This window comes from Coenobita brevimanus, chromosome 93 (assembly GCF_032717465.1).
Source record: "Coenobita brevimanus isolate Jiangsu-jjx chromosome 93, ASM3271746v2, whole genome shotgun sequence".
Lineage (NCBI taxonomy): Eukaryota > Metazoa > Arthropoda > Malacostraca > Decapoda > Coenobitidae > Coenobita > Coenobita brevimanus.
Window position 1 is genome coordinate 49,909,054 of NC_137046.1, and position 19,600 is coordinate 49,928,653.

The window sequence follows — 19,600 nt, forward strand, 5'->3', positions numbered from 1 at the left end:
AAATATTAATAATTCATGGCCAAGCAAATACTCATTTCTCCCTCCCATCCTGTGACTTACTCAATTAAAGCATTTATAATAACAGTTTATGGTTGATGTGGCATAAGCAATAAGGCAGTGACTGTGCTAAATGCAGTCTAAAAAAAAAATCTGCACCTATACCATTAGATCCTTTTCAATAACCAAATTTTCAGTGATAAATCAATGATCACCATATCTATTGCATTAAATGCACTCTACAAGATTCCACACACACACACACACACACACACACACACACACACACACACACACACACACACTTATTATCAGTTGTATTCTAAAACTGTTGAAGTATGAGTACTGCACAATTAAAGTACAGTACAATCCCAGCTATCCGGTATCCAGACAAACGGAATACTCAGAACAACGGGAAAATTCAAGGGCTGGTAAAAATGTCAGTAAGTTATAACTGTGGGCCAATTTGAATGGACCGCCAAACCGCCGTTTGATTGTGTCACGTGAGGCTGGGGGAAGTCAGACAAAGCGAGGTGAAGGCATTTCCGGCTGATGTAAATCCCTAGCAAATCCTCTTAACCACCCCTCCTCTCCCCCTCTTTCCCCTACTTGAATTCAGTCATCCTCCACACCCTCCAAAAATCACCAGTCTGCGTTTTGCCACCAGACAGTAAACAAGGTCTTTTGCTGTTGTGTTCCTCTGATAGACGGTAATTTGTACACTCCAAAATGCCTGAAGTGCAAACTAAACGTAAGCGTATCGTGCTTACCTTGAAACAGAAGCTGGACATATGCAACAGACTTGAAAAAGGCGAACATTATAAAACACTAATGGCTGAATATAAATGTTAATAGGAATGAAAGTTTACTTTGTTGGAAGAAAAATAAATAATATGCCTCCATTTCATACGTACATAATTTATTTTATTTTCTGCAAAACAGCTGAGTGGCGGGTGAGGGGTGGAGTGATGGAGGTCAGGTAGGGAAGAAGAAGAAGTCGGAAACGTAAACAAACTCACGTGAGGGCACAAGTGTTGTGATAATTCTACAGTGCAGTCTTAACACATCATCAGTTCACTAATAAATGTTCAAGCTTTTATTTCTTTATTTTATTTTTCAATTTTTATGAGTACAGTACATATAATGAATACAGTAATTCGGTAAACAATGGACTGGTGTAATTTGCAGTACTGCAAGTTGCTAGACATTGCACACGTGCGTTATGACCATGGTGTGTGTTTACAAGGCAGTTTTTCAGGCGGAATCTCTTAGTGTAACCCCTAATGTGACTGGTGAGTACCTGAACTGTATTTACTGCTGTGATAGCCTTTGTATAGATTTGACTTGAAAATCAGAAATACGGGAAAAATCTGTAACCGGGAAGGTAAATTCCCCAAGCCACCCGGTTAACTGGGATTGTACTGTAATTACTTATGGGGTGTATTCAAAACCTTGTTAGTGGTGGTACATGTGAAATTCCTTTCTTACTCTCATCTTTTTTCCTAGTAAAAAGTTAAATTATTAATTTCAAAACCTACCCCAAAACAAACACAATCAATCATTACATGCAACTGTAAATGCAATTTCATATTCACTACTTACAGAGGACTTATCTACTTGCACATTATTTTATCAGTAATGAAAGTATAAGTGCAGATTACAGCAGCACTTTTTAAAAGATTACAAAAAGAGCAAGATGATGAAAAGTAATGTATTACACCAAAATGACTGCAGAAGGTGGGCAAGAAATATGAGAAAGGACTGGAAAGGTTTAGCAGAACAATATTCTACAGGATACTATCGGCACCAAATGGATGGATGGGACCTATCTAGTATTTAAAAATAAATAAACAAATAAATAAATAACATAATAATAATCCATCCATCCATCAATCATCCAATCCTACATTGCCCCACGAGGAGCGTAGGAGCCCGGGGCTAGGCAGTTGGTCCCGACATTTAAGATGAGAGTGACCAGCCTCACTCATCCCTGAGTGGCACTACATGAGCAATCAACCCCAACCACCCCTTGGATATAAACCTTCACCGGCTCAATCCAATTGGAGTGCAATAATTACCCACTAAACCACCAGGCGCCAAAATTTTGGTTATATGGATACCACCCAGCGTAGTAAATGGTTTCCTGGTGCACAGGAAACCGTTTGGCTTGTCACTTAGTGTAGAGTCACCCACAGGCTGAAGGAGTGGAAAGAATGAAGGAAAGAAAGACAGAAGAGGGAATGTAAAGTCACCCATAGGCAGAAGGACAAGGAAAGAATGAAGGAAAGAAAGACAGAAGAGAATGGAAGGAAAGAAGGATGGAGAGGAAAGAGCAGACACCCGAGAGCAGCATTACATCGAGTGAGTGGATGGTGAGTGCCCCCACCATCATAATAATAATAATAATAATACAGTAATCCCTTTAAGACCCGGATGCCCAAGTCCCAGACATTTTGGGCTCAGGTCCTTGGAAAAAAAAGAAAGTGTTCATCCCTACTTTAAATTTGCCGAGCGGTGACGAACAGCTGTGTTTTGGCGTGTAGTAGAGCACCCCTGCATCCTCCCCTCCCCAGTTCCCGCCTACCTGCCATCGTGACTGTACACTCGTCGCCATGGCTGCACACCACATGCTCATTTTTGTGAATAAATAGTGAATAATCTGCAATACCTCGCCACTAGACCACATGGAAATTTACAGTGTTGTGCAGTGTTAAGAAATCAGAATTCAGAATGCAAAAAATTAGGTGCAGCAACTGGCATGGCACAAGTAGGAACAGAATGTGCAGTGTTAAACAATTATAATTCACAGTGCAAAGATTAAGAGCAGCACAATGATGGATTTCTGTACGAGCTTCAAATGCACCTTCACCACTGTCAGAGCCTTAGAGGAGGTGGGTTAATCTTCGTGACGGCCACGGACATGTCGCAAGTACCCTGTACACTGCTAAATATTTTCCATACTCACTTCTAATTTCTCTTTCTCTGGTTCCTATTCATTTACTTCATGGTTTCTGTCCCTTATTTGTGTGCACTGGGTCTTAAATTGGTGCTGTGCATGTCTGGTAGGAAGTTATTTAGGTGGCTTTCAAAGTTAGGTTAGGGTTGGGGTCTATAAGTACCTGTCCAAGGGCATTTTTCCCAAGTCCCAGATATGCCTTTGGCTCTATTACATCGGATCTTGAAGGAATTACTGTATGATGATTTACAGATCATAACTGCAATCTCTCAAATACATTCCCAGTGCAAAGTGTTCTATCCTCAAGAGAAACAAGAAAATTACACCACCTCAACACAGTCTTGAATGTGCCCCATATCTACAACAATGAAACACTCATAAGCACTAACTACTGTAAAAATACTGCACTAAAGACAACACTAAGAAATAGTTAAAATACAAACTTCAGAAAGGTTTAAGAAACTTCTGAGAAGGAGAGAAAAAATTCTAAGACCATTAACTTTTGCTACAAAAGCACAAACTATGACATTTAAACCTAAACAGTATATTCTTCATAGAGTTAATTTTTATAATTTCCTATCTGCTTTTGGATGTGTTGATTACCAGTAACAAAGAAGTTTCATGAAATGGAGCAATGTCTGCCACTTGCAACTTTACCCACATTTTCTTGTACAGTACTATAGTTATAAAATAACTTCACTTTCTAAATATGTAAGTATGCCTACATGCAGATTAATACTGTATAAAAAAAGGTTAACATCCAAGTAAACATCCTAGAATGTTGAAGATACAAGTTTACAGCAATATTATTGTTTATATATATATATATATATATATATATATATATATATATATCATGGTTGTTTGTTGTATGTATTTACATACCGTTAACAGTACTTTTATCAATTTTACAGCAAAAGTATAATGGGACTGAATTTATATTTTCTAGTGAAGCTTATTTGCAACTATAGTACACAGTTTCCTTTACTGCCCTTGAAATAAATAAGTGCTTTTTAAAATGCTGTGATATTTTGAATGACAGCTCATTAAGCAGACAGTATTACACATGTATCATAAAATATCAGCTAAAGCTTGCTATTAAAGCTTAATAACCATACTTTGGAGAAAAATATCAAATTAGCTCTGGCTTCTCCTTTATGGCCAGATATCATCATCTTGATTCATTATGTAACTACTGTAATTTTACAATTGTACCAGATTAGCACTGCACAATTTTAATAATAGATGTTAGTTTATCTTTCTTGGAAAGTATGAATCAAAATGTTCTCTTTAGCAGGATGGTAAAAAATCATGATGAAGCCTGGTGGATATTCTTTGGCAGCACTTTACTTACTTTCGCTGTCGCACAGAATCCTTGTTGTGATCAGCTGTGTTTTTCCTGTAAAGGATGCAAACTATCGATATAAAGATCTTCCTAACAGTTTTGATTTTATATACTCCTTTTTTCTCTGTTTTACTAGGCAACGAAAACAAAAAATAATTATCATAAAAAAATTAAATGCAACTAAATAAACTACAAACTACCACTAAACAAAATTACACATTTTATACACAAGACCCCTGCAATGAAGAAAAGAAAACAAGTCAGAGCAAAAGATCCTTGCAACTAATTTCACATACAGTAATCTGACAAAACAAAAGTTTACACAAAGGATCTTCTGCCAACCAAAAAGATTATGAACGAGAAAGAACAGTGACTCACTGGTCGTTGCCCTGGTCAGTATCTGACTCCTCGAACTCTGCCTTGGCACGACGCTTCTCGAATATGAAGATGATGATGCCCAGAAGCAGAACTTCCACCACAATACCAAGGAAAGGCCACAGAGCAGCATACATATCTAGAGGATGGAAAGTATGTTTGTTACATGAGAACCAAATAAAAAGCAATTAACTAATAGCTGTAGTAGTAGAGAAACCTGTCTGTCTGACTGAGCACACCCATCAATCCAAGGCAAGTTACTGTCCCTCCAGGGACATCCTGTGCAGTGGACCGATGTTCCCTTGAAGTGGACAGTGTCCTGCTATGGCAACGCACTGGGAGGAGTGTGGAGTTCCTGGATAAAAAAAAAAAAAATAATAATTTGGTTTTACGCCAAGTATCCCCGAAGGGCTAAGGCGTTGCCCCTGGGTAGAGGACTTTTGGACTAGAGCGTGTAGCATTTTATGACCGGATGCCCTTCCTGATGTCTACCAATGACCCTTGAGTGGATTCGATCCTCTGACCCTTCGGTCAGAGCAGAGCACTCTAACCCACTGAGCCATGGCTGAGGATGCTGCATTTGCATCTCTCTACTCAGTTAACATGAGCATCACAGTAGTGTGCACATGATCCCCTTATTTGGTTATATGGTTACCACTCAGTACTCTTCATGGTTTCCTGGGTTACAAGAAACCATTAGGCTTGTCATTCAGTGTAGAGTGACCTTGGGAAGAAGTGGGCAGCACTACATCAAGTGTATGGATGATAGTTGTCAGCACCAATGACCAAACTGCTGGCTGTTGAAAGGTGAATACTGACATGGTGACTGAGGTGGTCTGATGGTATGATCAAACAACACAGGCACTCAGAAGAGCGCATACTATACTTGCATCATCCTGAAACATTAATACAAAGTGTATTGCAGAGTAACTTATAAACTTAAGAATTTTCTGGTACCGCAAGAACATTCCTAAATCTAAACTGTCCAAATTCAGCTGAACTTCTCAAGGAGAAAATTAAGTCCAGAGGCATTCCAAGTCTGACTAACCTATTTCTTATTTCTCCCATTTTTGTAACACTTCTACAGTATGTATTATTGCAAAATAGTACCGTAGTAAACTAAGACAAGCAAAATAAATAATGTTGGCTTAAAAGAAAAGGGCTAGAATATAGAAATCACAAGCCTGAATTATCAGTTACTAAACCAGTAGGACTATACAATCAATATTTCACAACAGCTACTTGTGATAAAAAACTCTTACAACTAGGTAAATACATACATACATACATGCATACATACATACATACATACACACACACACACACACACACACACACAGTAAATGATAACACCCACCTCACAACTGTGACTGTAGGGATAGTTAAACAAATAAAAAAACTACAGACCACCACAATGTGCAAAAAGGGCATACATGCCACTGGACAATACTGTGAAATGGGAATGCTTTTATTAGTTTTTTGCAACCAAGAGGTTTAAGAGATCATCGGCTTTATTGATGAAGAACCTCAGTACCTAAATTCACAGCCTAAACGGCTGGGGTATATGGTAATAAGGTAGCAATATGAGAATCTAAGTTGCTGGCTAGCTGATTCTGAATGCTGTTATTGTTGTTGCTGTCCTTGACTCATCTGGACATGAAACTGGTAAGTTGCAGGCTGATGATGACCTTCTCTTGCAGTCCTCCATCCACTTTTCAGGGGATAAGAGAGGAGTTACGGACCTTTATATAACTGGCCACTGATGATGACCATTGGTGCCACCACTTGGAAAGTACTCATCTCCAGCACCATTCTAAACAGCCTAGTTTAATAATGGTATCATTGGAATGTTTAAAACTTGAGAGAAATGAACCACGGATAGTGCTGTAACTGATACGATTCGCCAAGCCAATATATCGCCAATATTTGCAATTTTTCCAATACCAAACTGATACCAATATTTACTGTCGATATCAGGATATTGGATACAGATGGAAGCATTAAAATGCCTTTTACTGAAGATTTTGGTCAATGATTTGCCTGATATTATGTGAAAGTGTTGCCTCCTTGACAATGTCTGGCAGTTTAATAAAGAGGAGCACTACTGGAAACCATTAAAGCTTGAGAGCAATAAGTCAGTGTAAAAAAAAAAAAAAAAAAAAAAAAAAAAAAGGGGGGGGGGGCAGTAGGTATACTGTGTAATGGTGGTGTGTAAGTGTGGTGGCCATGTGAGTTTATGTATGTAAATAGTGTACACACACTGTCGACATCAGTGCGAACTGCCCGCAACCATTAGTTTTTACATTCTTTATTTGGTCTTAATATTTACAGTCACTTTTCTAACTGCAGTAAAAAAAAAAAAAAAAAAAAAAAAAAAAAAAAGTTGGCACTAGATGGGAAGAATATGGAGACAAGTAACTCTGAGACTAGGAGATGAATAACACTAGGCAACTTCATTTAAGCTCAGCTTCTGTAGTGAAACAATCATTTAGTCGACAGAAAAACGTTACGTGTAGATTTCACCCATGCCTCTTCATTACTACACTACACAAGCTTTGCAATTTGGGTTCTCTCACTCTCTTTTTCTCTTTCTCTCTCTCTCTCTCAGAAAGATGGTAAATCTGAGAGTACGACTTTTTTAGTGTACAATTTTCTAGCGAACGATTTTTTTTGCAAACAATTTTTTAGCGTAAGATTCTTTCAGGGTACAAGTTTTTGTGCAATTTTTTTGGTGTAAGATTATTTTTAGTGTAAGATTTTTTATTGTAATGTTTTATCCATTCATCATCCAATCCTACATTGCCCCATGAGGAGCACAGGAGCCCAGGGCTAGACAAGTTGGTCCTGACATTTAAGATGAGAGTTACCAGCCTCTCATCCCTGAGTGGAATTACGTGAGCAATAAACCCCAACCAAAACTTGGATATAAACCTGCACCGGCTCAATCCGATTGGAGCACCTTAATTATCCACTAAAAACCACCAGGTGCCAAAATTTGGTTATATGGTTACCACCCAGTGTGGTAAATGGTTTTCTGGTGTACAGGAAACCATTTGGCTTGTCACTCAGTGTAGAGGCATCCACAGGCAGAAGAAAGAGGAAAGAATGAAGAAAAGAAAGACAGAAGAGGGAGTGTAAAGACAAGGTAAGAATGAAGGAAAGGAAGACAGAAGAGGATGGAAGGAAAGAAGGATGGAGGAGAGGAAAGGGCAGACACCCAAGAGCAGCACTACATCATGTGTGTGGATGGTAAGCGCCCTCACCTACCACAATGTAATGTTTTAGCTCAAGATTAGCATAAGATTGCTATGATCATAAGATTTTTGTGTAAGATTTTTTAAACAAAATTTGTTTAGTGTAAGACTTTTTAGCGTAAGATTTTTTTAGGTGTAAGATGTTTTTGGGGTGTAAGATGTTTTCTGAATGCAAGATGTTTTTTGAGCATGTTTTTTTTAGCAGAGGTGTTTTTCAGCGTAAGACATTTTTTTGAGTGTATGATGTTTTCTTGATTGTAAGATGTCATTTTAGGCATGTTTTTTGAGCATAAGATTTTTTTGAGGGCGATTTTCTTTTAGTGTAAGATTTTTTGAGCATCAGATTTTTTAGTGTAAGATTTTTTTTAGCCTAAGTTACTGTTTAAGCATAAGATACTTTGAGCGTAAGATATGTGGAAGATGTTCAGCTTGGCCTGGGAGGACGGTAGAGTCCCAAAGGATTGGAAGTCTATCTATCTATCTACCTACTGCCAGATGCCTTAATCCCACAAGGGGTGGCCACAAACAAATCACCTCCATATCGCCCTGTCCCCCGCCATTTCACTGCCCTGCTCCCAGCTCACACCCTCCTCTCTCATATACCTCTCCACTCCATCCCTCTTTCTCATCCTTGGCCTCCCTCTCGCCCCCTCCACCTCACTTACATACACTCTCCTCGTTAGTCACTCACTCTCCACCCTCTCCACGTGGCCAAATCACCTCAATGTATTTGTCCTAACACTTCCTATTATATCCAAACCCACATCACAATGATCCTTCACTTCCTCATTCGTCAATCTGTCTCTCCATGTGACTCCACTGGCTCCTCTCAAATAACTCATTTCCACAGCTCTCACTCTTGACTTCTGTCCCTCCAACAAGGTCCAAGCTCCACTTCCATACGTTAGAGTTGGTATCACAATACTGTCAAGTAGCAACTTTTTCACTTCCATGTTTCTCATCACTGCTTTCATGGAACCAGCAACCATTCTTCCTTGTTGTACATTTTCAAGCACTTCACCCTCTAAACTTCCATCTCTTCTCATCACACTACCCAAGTACTTAAATGCACTCACATTTTCCACTTCCTCCTCATCCAACCTCTCTGTACATTCACTGACATCACCTCTCTTGAAGACCATAACCTTACTCTTCCCTACATTCACATTTAGATTCCATTTCTTACAAATGTAAGATGTTTGGTAGTAAGATGGTTTTTGATCGTAAGGTATTTTTTATCATTAGGATGTTTTTTGATGGTAATATATAGTTTGATCATAAGATATTTTTTTATCATAAGATATTTTCTGGCCGTTTTATTTTCTGATTGTAAGATATTTTTGTAAGATATTTTTTCATCGAAAGATGTTTTGATCATAAGATATTTTTTGCTTGTAAGATATTTTTCTATCATGTTTTTTTATCATAAGATGATTTTCGATTGTATCATACTTTTGATCACAAGATAATTTTTTATTGTAAAATGTTTGTTGATCATAGGATATTTTTATCGTAAGATTTTTTTTGATCATGTGATTCTTTACCATAAGATGTTTTTTATCATAAGATATTTTTTTGATCGTAAGATATTTTTTGGCATAAAATGTTTTTGAATGTAAGATGTTTTTTATCATGACATTTTTTTATCATATTCTTTTTATCGTAAGATTATCATAAGATGTTTTTTGATTGAGATATTTTTTGATTGTAAGATGTTTCTTGATCGTAAGATGGTTTTTGATCTTACTAAGATATTTTTTTATCGTAAGGCATTTTTTATTGTAAGATGTTTTTTTATGGTGGTATATTTTTTTATCATAAGATAATTTTGATCATAAGATTTTTATATAATAAGATGTTTTTTGTGTGTAAGACATTCTTAGAGCATAAGATGTGTTTTTAGTGGAAAATGCTTGTTAAACTTAAAGATTTTTTGAGCACAAAATATTTTTCATCGTAAGATGTTTTTTGGTCATAAGATGGTTTTTTTATTGTAAGATATGCCTGGGAACACCAGATGCTGTTGGCATAACATTCTCCCTACGTGTCAAGTGGGGTTGGTGGAGGATTAGTGCCCCTCCCTGTAAAACAATTAACTCTAAGCCCTTGGCCACCCTGTTTGGGATACATGGCATCTGGCAATGAATGAAAATGAATGAATATTTTTTATAGCAATATATTCTTGATCATAAGGTATTTTTTATTGTGATATATTTTCATCATGATATTTTTTTAGCATAAGATATTTTCTGGTCGTGATATTTTTTGGTCATGTTTTTAGCGTAAGACCTTTTTTTAGCATAAGATGTTTTCGTGAGTACTATTTTTTGAGTACAGATGTTTTTTAAACATAAGATTTTTGGAGCACAAGATTTTTTTTTATCATAACCTGTTTTTTTAATCGTAAGATGATTCTATCATATGATGTTTTTTATTGTAAGATGTTTTTAAGATGGAGTGGAGCGGTATATGAGAGGGAGGTGTGAGCTGGGAGCAGGGCGAGGTGGAGGAGATTTGTTTGTGGCCACCCCGTATGGGATTATGGCATCTGGCAATAGATAGATAGACAGATGTTTTTTATCGTAAGATGTTTTTGAGTGTAAGATGTTTTTTGGCACAAGATGTTTTTAACCCTGGATAGGCATACCTGTGTGAAATTCATCCGGTAATATAGCAACACTGCATTATACACATGGTTCCTTTATCTCCAGAACACTGTCTCTCTCAGCAGTTGCACTGTGTGTTAAGACTCAGTGTTCGGTGGGTGGGTGACCCTCTACACCTGGGACTTCATACAGCACTTACAGGTATCGGGTGATTTTCATCTGGCTATGCCTGTAGTGTGACTAATTTTTCTTATGTATTTTTCAACGATGTTTTTTGAAATTTGAGCTAGCAGCCTGTGTTTGGGAGGTTTTGAGAATGCAGGCAAGGAGTATAAAATACAGGGGAAAAAAAAAAAAAAGCTCTTACTCATTTACATTTTTAGCTATCAGCTCTCGAACTTGGTTGTGTTTTTTCCAAAAGTGATCTCAGTTTTTTATTACATTGCTACCTCTCATTAAATTTTCTTTGATACTTATATCAGTGTGAACAAGAGAGGTTCTTCCACACTCATACCAATTTTCATGAAGAAATATTGATTAGAATATATACATATTTTTATTCCAGAGCTGGGTGAATAATACCCAGGTATGCCTGTAGTGTGACTGAAAATGACCTATGCCTATCCAGGGTTAAGTGTAAGACGGTTTTTGAGAGAAAAACTTTTTAGTGTAAGAGGCTTTTTTTGAGCATAAGGTGTAAAACTTTTCAGCGTATGAATTTTTTTGCATAAGACTTTTTGGCATAAGATAATTTTAGTGTAAGATACTTTTCAGTCATAAATTTCTAAAAATTTTCTTGAGCATACGATGTTTTTTTAGCGCAAGATTTTTTTCAAAAATTTTGCACAAGATTTTCTTTCACTATATGATTTTTTGAGTGTAAGATTTTCTAGCATAAGATTTTTAGCATATAACATTTTTTTGTGTAAGATTTTTAAATGCATGACTTTTTCAAGTCCCTACGTGTCAACACGTGGGTTGGTGGAGGGTTAGTGCCCCTCCCCGTAAAACAGGTAACTCAGTCAAGTGGCCACCTCTTACAGGATTATGGCGTCTGGCAATAGATAGATAGATAGATTTTTTCATGTAAGAGTTTTTAGCGTATGATTTTTTACGTATGATTTTTTTCAGCGTGATATTTTTTAGCATCATATTTTCTGAAGCATAAGTTTTTTAATGTAATATGTTTCTAGCGTAAGAATTTCTTACCATTAAAATGTTTTTGAGCATAAGATGTTTTTTTAACATAAAATGTTTTTAGCATAAGATTTTTTAGCAAAAGATTTTCTTAGCGTAAGATTTTTTTTTAGCGTGTTTTTTTGCGTAAGATTTTTCATTGTAAGATTTTTTTGTGCGTAAGGCTTTTTCTGAGCATAAGATTTTATAAGCATGAGTTTTTTTCACCCTAAGATTTTATTAACTTAAGACTTTTTAGAGTAAGATTTTTTTTGTGGAAGATTTTTTGAGTATAAGATTATTTTAGTGTAGGATTTTCTTTAACAACAATTTTTTTGTGTGAAAATTTTTCGAGCCTGAAAGTTTTTTAGCGTAATTTTGTTAAGGATACGACCTTTTTAATATAAGATATTTTCAGACCATATGATTTTTTGAGAGCATAAGATTTTTTAAGTGTAAGATTTTTTTGAACTTAAGATTTTTTTGTGCATAAGGCTTTTTCTGAGCGTAAGATTTTATAAGCATGAGTTTTTTTCACCCTAAGATTTTATTAACTTAAGACTTTTTAGGGTAAGATTTGTTTTGTGGAAGATTTTTTGAGTATAAGATTATTTTAGTGTAAGATTTTCTTTAACCCTTTAACCGCGGGTGTCATTCCAGAATGACGTTGCAAAAACTGGACCAAACGCGGGTGTCATTCTTGAATGTTTGTGAATATTTTGAATACCCCACGTTTTTTCCGTGCGCCAATTGTTTCAAGGGAGAGTAGCTATTAAGTTCTTTCACTCCAGCCGACCCCCACCTCCCTCTTCCCCCCCCTGGGGCCCCATCTCCCACCCCCTGGGCCCCCCACCCCACCCCGGACCAAACACGCATCAGTATCTGTCCAGCTGTGTGAGTGACAACACTGCTGATGTGATAGTGAAGTGCAGGCAATTACAGTGCCTTTTACCTGCCTTAGTGAACACAGAGTGGGTGTTTATCGTATGTGCAGTGTTCATATATGTTTATAGTATTATTATCAGAATGAGGTTGGCATTTGGTAATGGTGTGTGAGCGAAAAATAATGATTACAACACCGCTGATGTGGCAGTGAAGTGCGGGTAATTACAGTGCCTTTTACCTGCCTCAGTGAACACAGAGTGGGTGTTTATCGTATGTGCAGTGTTCATATATGTTTATAGTATTATTATCAGAATGAGGTTGGCATTTGGTAATGGTGTATGAGCGAAGGTAATGGTGTGTGAGCAAAAAATAGTGATTTTACACCCCTCACTTCTAATGGCACTGCCCGTCCTGTGAAAGTCAACAAAGTCATGAAACATACATCAATGGAAAGCTGAAGGTTAGTACTTTCTAATGGTACCTTATTTTTTTCTCTAGCTTTATTCTGTGCAGATTTATTAAGGTTTAAAGGTTTGTTTACATTTGGCTGAAACCCCCGCGGGAGAGGACAGTCAGATCAAAACAATACCCGCGGTTAAAGGGTTAACAACAATTTTTTTGTGTGAAAATTTTTCGAGCCTGAAAGTTTTTTTTAGCGTAATTTTGTTAAGGATATGACCTTTTTAATATAAGATTTTTTCAGACCATATGATTTTTTGAGAGCATAAGATTTTTTAAGTGTAAGATTTTTTTGAGCTTAAGATTTTTTTTTGTGGGCAAGAATTTTTTTTTAGGGTAAGAATTTTCTTATGGTATTCAAAATTGAGAACTTCCAACAATGAAATACACAACACTACTTACTCATGCAAAATATTTTTGCTAATTCAAACGAAATTCTGAAAAACATAAATACAGTCAACCCTCGAATCAAAGGACTAATAGGGGAGGATGAGTGTCCGTTGCTTGAAAAAAATCCGCTACTTGAAAATGAAGGGAAAAATTGCCTAAAACTGGAAAAATAGCAAAAGAAATACGATCGTATCGAAAATGAGGTGCAGCGACACTCGCGGACTAGTTTACCTCACATTACTGCGTTTTCTATGGACCCATTATATTACAACTCACTTCATGGTGTTCAGTAGAGTCTTCATACAACATGAGACAGGTTATGCAGAACCTCAGGCAAAACCAATTACACACTAAAACGTGACATATACAGTATTTACATGTAAAATAGGGGTTAGGTTCTAGCAGCCCTATATTTTTTGCCGAAAATATATTTAAAGATAGATTATTACAAATGTCTGCCATAAGACATCCAGGACGTGTTTGCATTACAATCCCACCGACTTTGCACATCAGTGCATTCTAACCTAACCTAACCAACTAGTTTTGCCCCCTAATACTCCCCATAAAAATTTTAACTACCAAGGATTGCCAAGAAGCCTCTTGAAAGTCATTACCATTCAAGCAAAAACTCATGACCTAATCAACATGTGAATAATGGACACCCAGAATCATGCATATTTCACAAAGAATCACTTTCAGCACACTCATTTAAAAAAGTGGGGGGGGAAAAAAAAAAATGTGAAACTATTTTTGAGTCATTAGTCATCAACAATAAAGGAAAAAAAAAAAAAAAAAAAAAAAATCTATACTGAAGTCATCAGCATGGAGTGATTGACCACTTCTCACTTCTCAGATACACACTAATGCAGTAATCATGAAAAATAAACAAGTCAGCCAAGCAGTATAATTTGTATGACAGTACAGTATACAGTAATTCACAGGAGCTGAACTCACATAATGATCTTACCTAACTATTTACATCAACGCATAGTGTCTTCACATATTGTAAGAGCCGAATTTTCTCCACCAATGACCGTCAGTTCGTAGCAAATGTCGGGCACAAAGCTTTTCTTTTTTCTTTTTTTTTCACACATTGCACCCAAGGCATTCATTCATTCATTCATTGCCAGACGCCATGTATCCCAAACAGGGTGGCCAAGGGCTTAGAGTTAATTGTTTTACATGGAGGGGCACTAATCCTCCACCAACCCCACTTGACACGTAGGGAGAATGTTATGCCAACAGCATCTGGTGTTCCCAGGCGGTCACTCATTCAAGTACTAACCAGATCCAACGTTGCTTAACTTCGCTGATCGGACGGGAAGCGGTGTACTCAATGTGGTATGGCCGTTGGCAAAAACATTAATTTTCCTGCTCCTTGGTCATTAACTTTTTTTTTCCAACAAAGAAACTATCCACATCGTAAACACACATGAGCCATTTCATGTCTGATCGTTTGCACACCACATGCCACTTCGTCCAACAATTTTATATTTTCCTTTGGAATAAATGCTCTTCTTATGTTCATAGCATTTTCAGGGTGCTTAGGCATAACTAAAGTTAGTTTGGAACCATGTGATCAGAGTTCTGAGAGGAAATGAGGAGCATGGAAATAAGCAAATAAACGCCTCTCATCACAGCAACGATACGCTCAACACTGAGGCAGGCAGTGGCAGGTGCTATGGGACATGGGTCAGGTACAGTAATTGTTTATGTTCAACTAGAGTATTATTTATTTTTGTACCTGTAAAGAGAAATACTGTATGTAGTTAGAAATAACAAATTTTCAAATAACGGACAAATGACTGGTGTCTGGAGCAATTCTCTGCCAGAAGATACTGTCCGTTGCTTCCGAAATCCATTGATTCAGGGTCCGTAGAATTGAGGGTCGACTGTACTGTAAATAAATTAACAAATAAAGCAAGTCACTCAAAGATAATTTCAAAACAAAAAATGTATATGGCGATAGACAGACTTACCCTTGACTCTAACAAAGGTGAATTTGTCATAAACTTTAATAGGTGTGGTGATGGTGCAAGAGTAGTTTCCACGGTCAATTGTTTCCACCTTGTGTATGATAAACTTTCCATCAGGAACACCAAATGAATTCTGATCCAAGGACACTCGGGTGCTATTAAATGCTTCTGCGATGGGCTTATCATCTGTAAAATACACAACAGTGTCACTAAACCTGCTCTAAATACAGCTGTGTATCAGGTATTCTGTTGCCACAACCACTTACTTTTAGATTTAAAATACAGTAGCTGAGTAAAAAATACCCTTACTTTCCTCATTACATGTTGCCCACTTTACGTCCTATTTAGCAAGTACATCCGCAACAGAATATATAAAAAAGATTGTTTATTAAAATTCCATTGTTACCTGTACAGCTGATAACCTAATTTCTTTCAGTACCAATTATATGAAAAAAGTTGGTATTTTGGATAACATTCCAGACATGATGAGGACCTTACGGTATACAGGTCTGTTTTTGTAAACTACCACAGCACTTCTACAGATCATAATGATTAAGTATAGTGATCCCTTGGTTATCATGCATAACTGGTACTGAGCCTAATCTGTGATAAAAGTGTGTGATAATGAATGCAAAGAACCTATAAGATCTATCTAATTGGTACTGCGCACCCCACTTGCAAACCCAAATTTTCCCATTTACAACAATTTAGACCCACTAAATACACATATACTGTTATGGCAAGTATCAGAAACATATATTGGCATGATTATGTTGATAAAAAATTATGAAATGGGCACAGTAAGGAAGATATACATATCATATAAAGACCTGAGTTAGTCTTGAGGTAAGGAATTCTGAGCTAAGGGGTGGATAGTTAGTAGCCTCCACCACTTGAGATTAGCTCCTCAGGAAGGGCCTCATCTCCAAATTCCTCGATGCCATCAGAAACCACAGATTTTGCACCATTACTGTCAGCTGACACTAGCTCAGGTGCATGATAGATTTTTTTTTTAGCTGTAAATACACAATAATGGCGGAAGCGCAGATTTTCATCTAGCAATGGTAACAAAAACTGTTATAACCAAGTGCGCAACAACCAGGGGATCCCTGTACAGTATTTGATTTTGAACGTTTTATTCTGTTTGTGTTATCCGTTATTTTAACCCCTCTGGTACGCAATTCTCCAGCCCCCACTACCCCCCCCCAAGATGCAAAAACAGGCCTATTATTCAACTTTCTCAAAGGTTAAAAGATTCATGCCTGATTATAGTTTGAATTTACACACCCGAAAATGCAAACTCCACTCTCTTGAACCCAACAGTTACCGAGCTATGGAAAGGCAAAGTTGATAATAGTTACCCGTTGTGGCCCGGGCGAAAAAGAAAATACACCGCTCACACCTGTTTTCATCCCAAAAATACGTACAAAAATCACCAAAATCAGCATTTTTTGGTGTGTATAGATGATATAAACCAATGTAAAGTGCTTAGAAAAAAATAAAATGTCACAAATCCCCCCCAAAATATGATAAATAGTAAAAAATTACCCTTCCCTCCTCTCCCCTCCCCATACCACCCCTCCCCTCCCTCTCCTTCGCTCCCCTCCTCTACTCTCCCCTCCCTTAACCTTCCCTCATCTAACCTCCCCTCCCCTCCGAGCTGCCAAATCTAGCTCTGGAAAATAAAATTTATTTTTCAAGTGGGTTTTGAATAAGGACAGGTAAATATTTATGTACAGTACTGTATATATATATATATATATATATATATATATATATATATATATAGTACATAAATAAATTATACTTTAATGATGGTGAACACCAATTCCAGTTATTGTATGAACAAAACTGGACAAGTCATGAACACAAACAATGTTAAGATAGTGGCGTGGCACTAAGGAACTTTTTGTGAAGAAGGGGCTATAATTTTTTTGTTTCCTTATTGTAGCTCTTTTACACAAAGACACAAATAGCTGATGATCAGTACTGAATGGAGATTCTGAAACATGTGTGTATATGACTGAAAACAACTTGTATCAATCAATGCATTTTGCAGTGTTGGTCAAGTCAAACCTTTTTTCTCAGAACTGCCCTTCCAGATTAAGATGTATCTTTCAAAATGCATCAAAATGCAGTGTCTTATTTGCTATGAAATACGGTATGTACTTAGATGTTCATGGATGGCAGTGACACAGTCCACTCTCAAAAATTGGCAGAATTTATGGCCATGTCAAGCATTCTTTGATCAGGAGAACGACAACAGTGACGACTTCGGGGTTTTCATATCTCTAATGAAAAAATTGGGGGCATTTACTTGATTCTTTAGTACAATGTCACAATGATTAGGTGGATGTGTAGTGCGTCCCTGCGTCAAAGGTCTGGGGGGAGGGGTTCACGATGGAAGAGTTGAGAGGTAGGATGGGACTGGAGTGTTTTGGTGTTGTGATGAGGAAAGGTAGATTGAGGTGGTTTGGGCATATGGAGAGGATGGCGGATGATAACTGGGTAAGGAGGGTGAGAAATGTTAATATTGGGGGTGGGGTTATGAGGGGTAGACCGAGAAAGACATGGGACGAGGTCATTATGTGCGACCTCAGGGTTAAGGGACTGAACAGGGAGGCTGCAATGGATCGTGCAGCATGGCCAGCCGCCATTAGGTGACCAAGGCCGACGCATGCAAGCATGTTGGAGCCTTTAAAAACGAAACAAAAAGAAACGCACACGCTCTTTGCTCCCTATATTTTTCACATCTTTTACGAGCCTCCTATAAGCCCTCCTCATCAGAATATTGTCGATCTGTTACTATCACCCTCAGACTCATATGTAATCAGTCTACTCTCTCATCTCCCACAAACCATGTTGCACACAACCATATTCAGTGCTTCTTTGATCTTTAGTATCCTCTCACCTTCTGCATTCCTCATACTGCATATGCATCCCCTGTGCACACCTTCATATCCTTGTGCTCTCGAAGCCACGGTAGTCAGTGTTTCTTTAGTCTTTAGTATCTTCTCATGTTCTGCATTCCTCAAACCACATACACATCCCTCATGCACACCTTCATTTCCTTGTGCTCCTGAAGCCAAAGGACTACTAAAATCCCAGTATTTATACAGCATGTTACACCTACTATTGAGTATATTCCTACCAGTACAGTGGCCTTTCATTCTCTGCATCACTCACACCTAAATATCTGAGCTGAGTAGCCTAGGCCTGGGCACCTATACTCTTAATGGGGCAATAAGACCGGATAAAGGTAAGACAATATTGTTAAAATGCATCATATCACTGCTATGTCTGTGCGGAAGTCCACTCAAGAACTATCTGCCTTCAGGACAATAACAGCCTTCTTGAATAAACGGACTATCTGCAACTTTTTTATTTTTACTGAACCTTTTAGAAGCAAATTTCCAGTATCTGACACCACTATCCAGATTATGTAAAATTCACATTCGTGGGGCCTGGCTGTGCAAGAATTTACTGTACTGTGATGATAATGTACTCAAATAACATTTCACAACCACTGTGACCCACTTTTCCCACTTAAGAATAGAAGAGAAATAAGATCCACAAAGAAAAAGAAAGTACAAGAATGGAGGATCTGCCATGACGAAGTAGAGTAATATGAGACAATTATTAACATATAATTCAACTGTCTCAAATCGTGGTCCCACCTCATAAGCCTAACCATCTGCACACATTTTCTTGTAAATCTCTTCATAGATGCACTTAACTATCATCTGTGGGACATTCTGTTGACCAGTGTTACAAAAGGGGTACCAAACCCTTGTCATGTTTCCTTCTGTACATATTTCATTCACACAACTTTCCCCAGTCCTGTCGAATCCAAACCACCTCAACTTCCCTACCTTGCTGTCTTATACACTCATCAACCATATACTCTCCAGCACCAGTAAGATGGTGAATAAGGGACGAAATATGAGTGAAGTTTGATGTTAGGAACAAAAACTGATGACAAAAATGAAAATGGCATGAAAAGGTCAGTGTGTGTGTGCAAAAATGAATACACAGTAGACCCTTGCTATAATGAACAAACTGGGGGGATCCCTGATCTGATAGTCCATTTCATCAGATGGTTCCCCCTGAGGTGAGATTTTTATGCACATTTGAAAATAAATGAGTACAATGGCATTTTCTAGTAATAAAAATGAAAACTA

General features: G+C 37.5%; 1 protein-coding gene and 1 non-coding gene across 4 annotated transcripts in view; both read right to left on the reverse strand.

Moving 5' to 3' along the window:
* LOC145412592 (neuroplastin-like) overlaps positions 1-19,600 on the reverse strand; it is a 107,331-nt gene that overhangs the window by 21,032 nt on the left and 66,699 nt on the right. For 2 of the 3 annotated variants that reach the window (XM_080282501.1, XM_080282502.1), the window contains 3 exons: positions 15,423-15,605; positions 4,677-4,812; positions 4,308-4,352 (listed from right to left, as the gene is read on the reverse strand). In XM_080282501.1, the coding sequence (XP_080138627.1) occupies positions 4,308-4,352; positions 4,677-4,812; positions 15,423-15,605 (364 nt within the window). The remainder of the gene's footprint in view (positions 1-4,307; positions 4,353-4,676; positions 4,813-15,422; positions 15,606-19,600) is intronic. The other variant, XM_080282503.1, reaches the window with a different exon arrangement.
* Positions 14,680-14,798, reverse strand: LOC145412715 (5S ribosomal RNA). The gene has a single exon (XR_013899626.1). It is a non-coding gene; the product is annotated as a 5S ribosomal RNA (ribosomal RNA).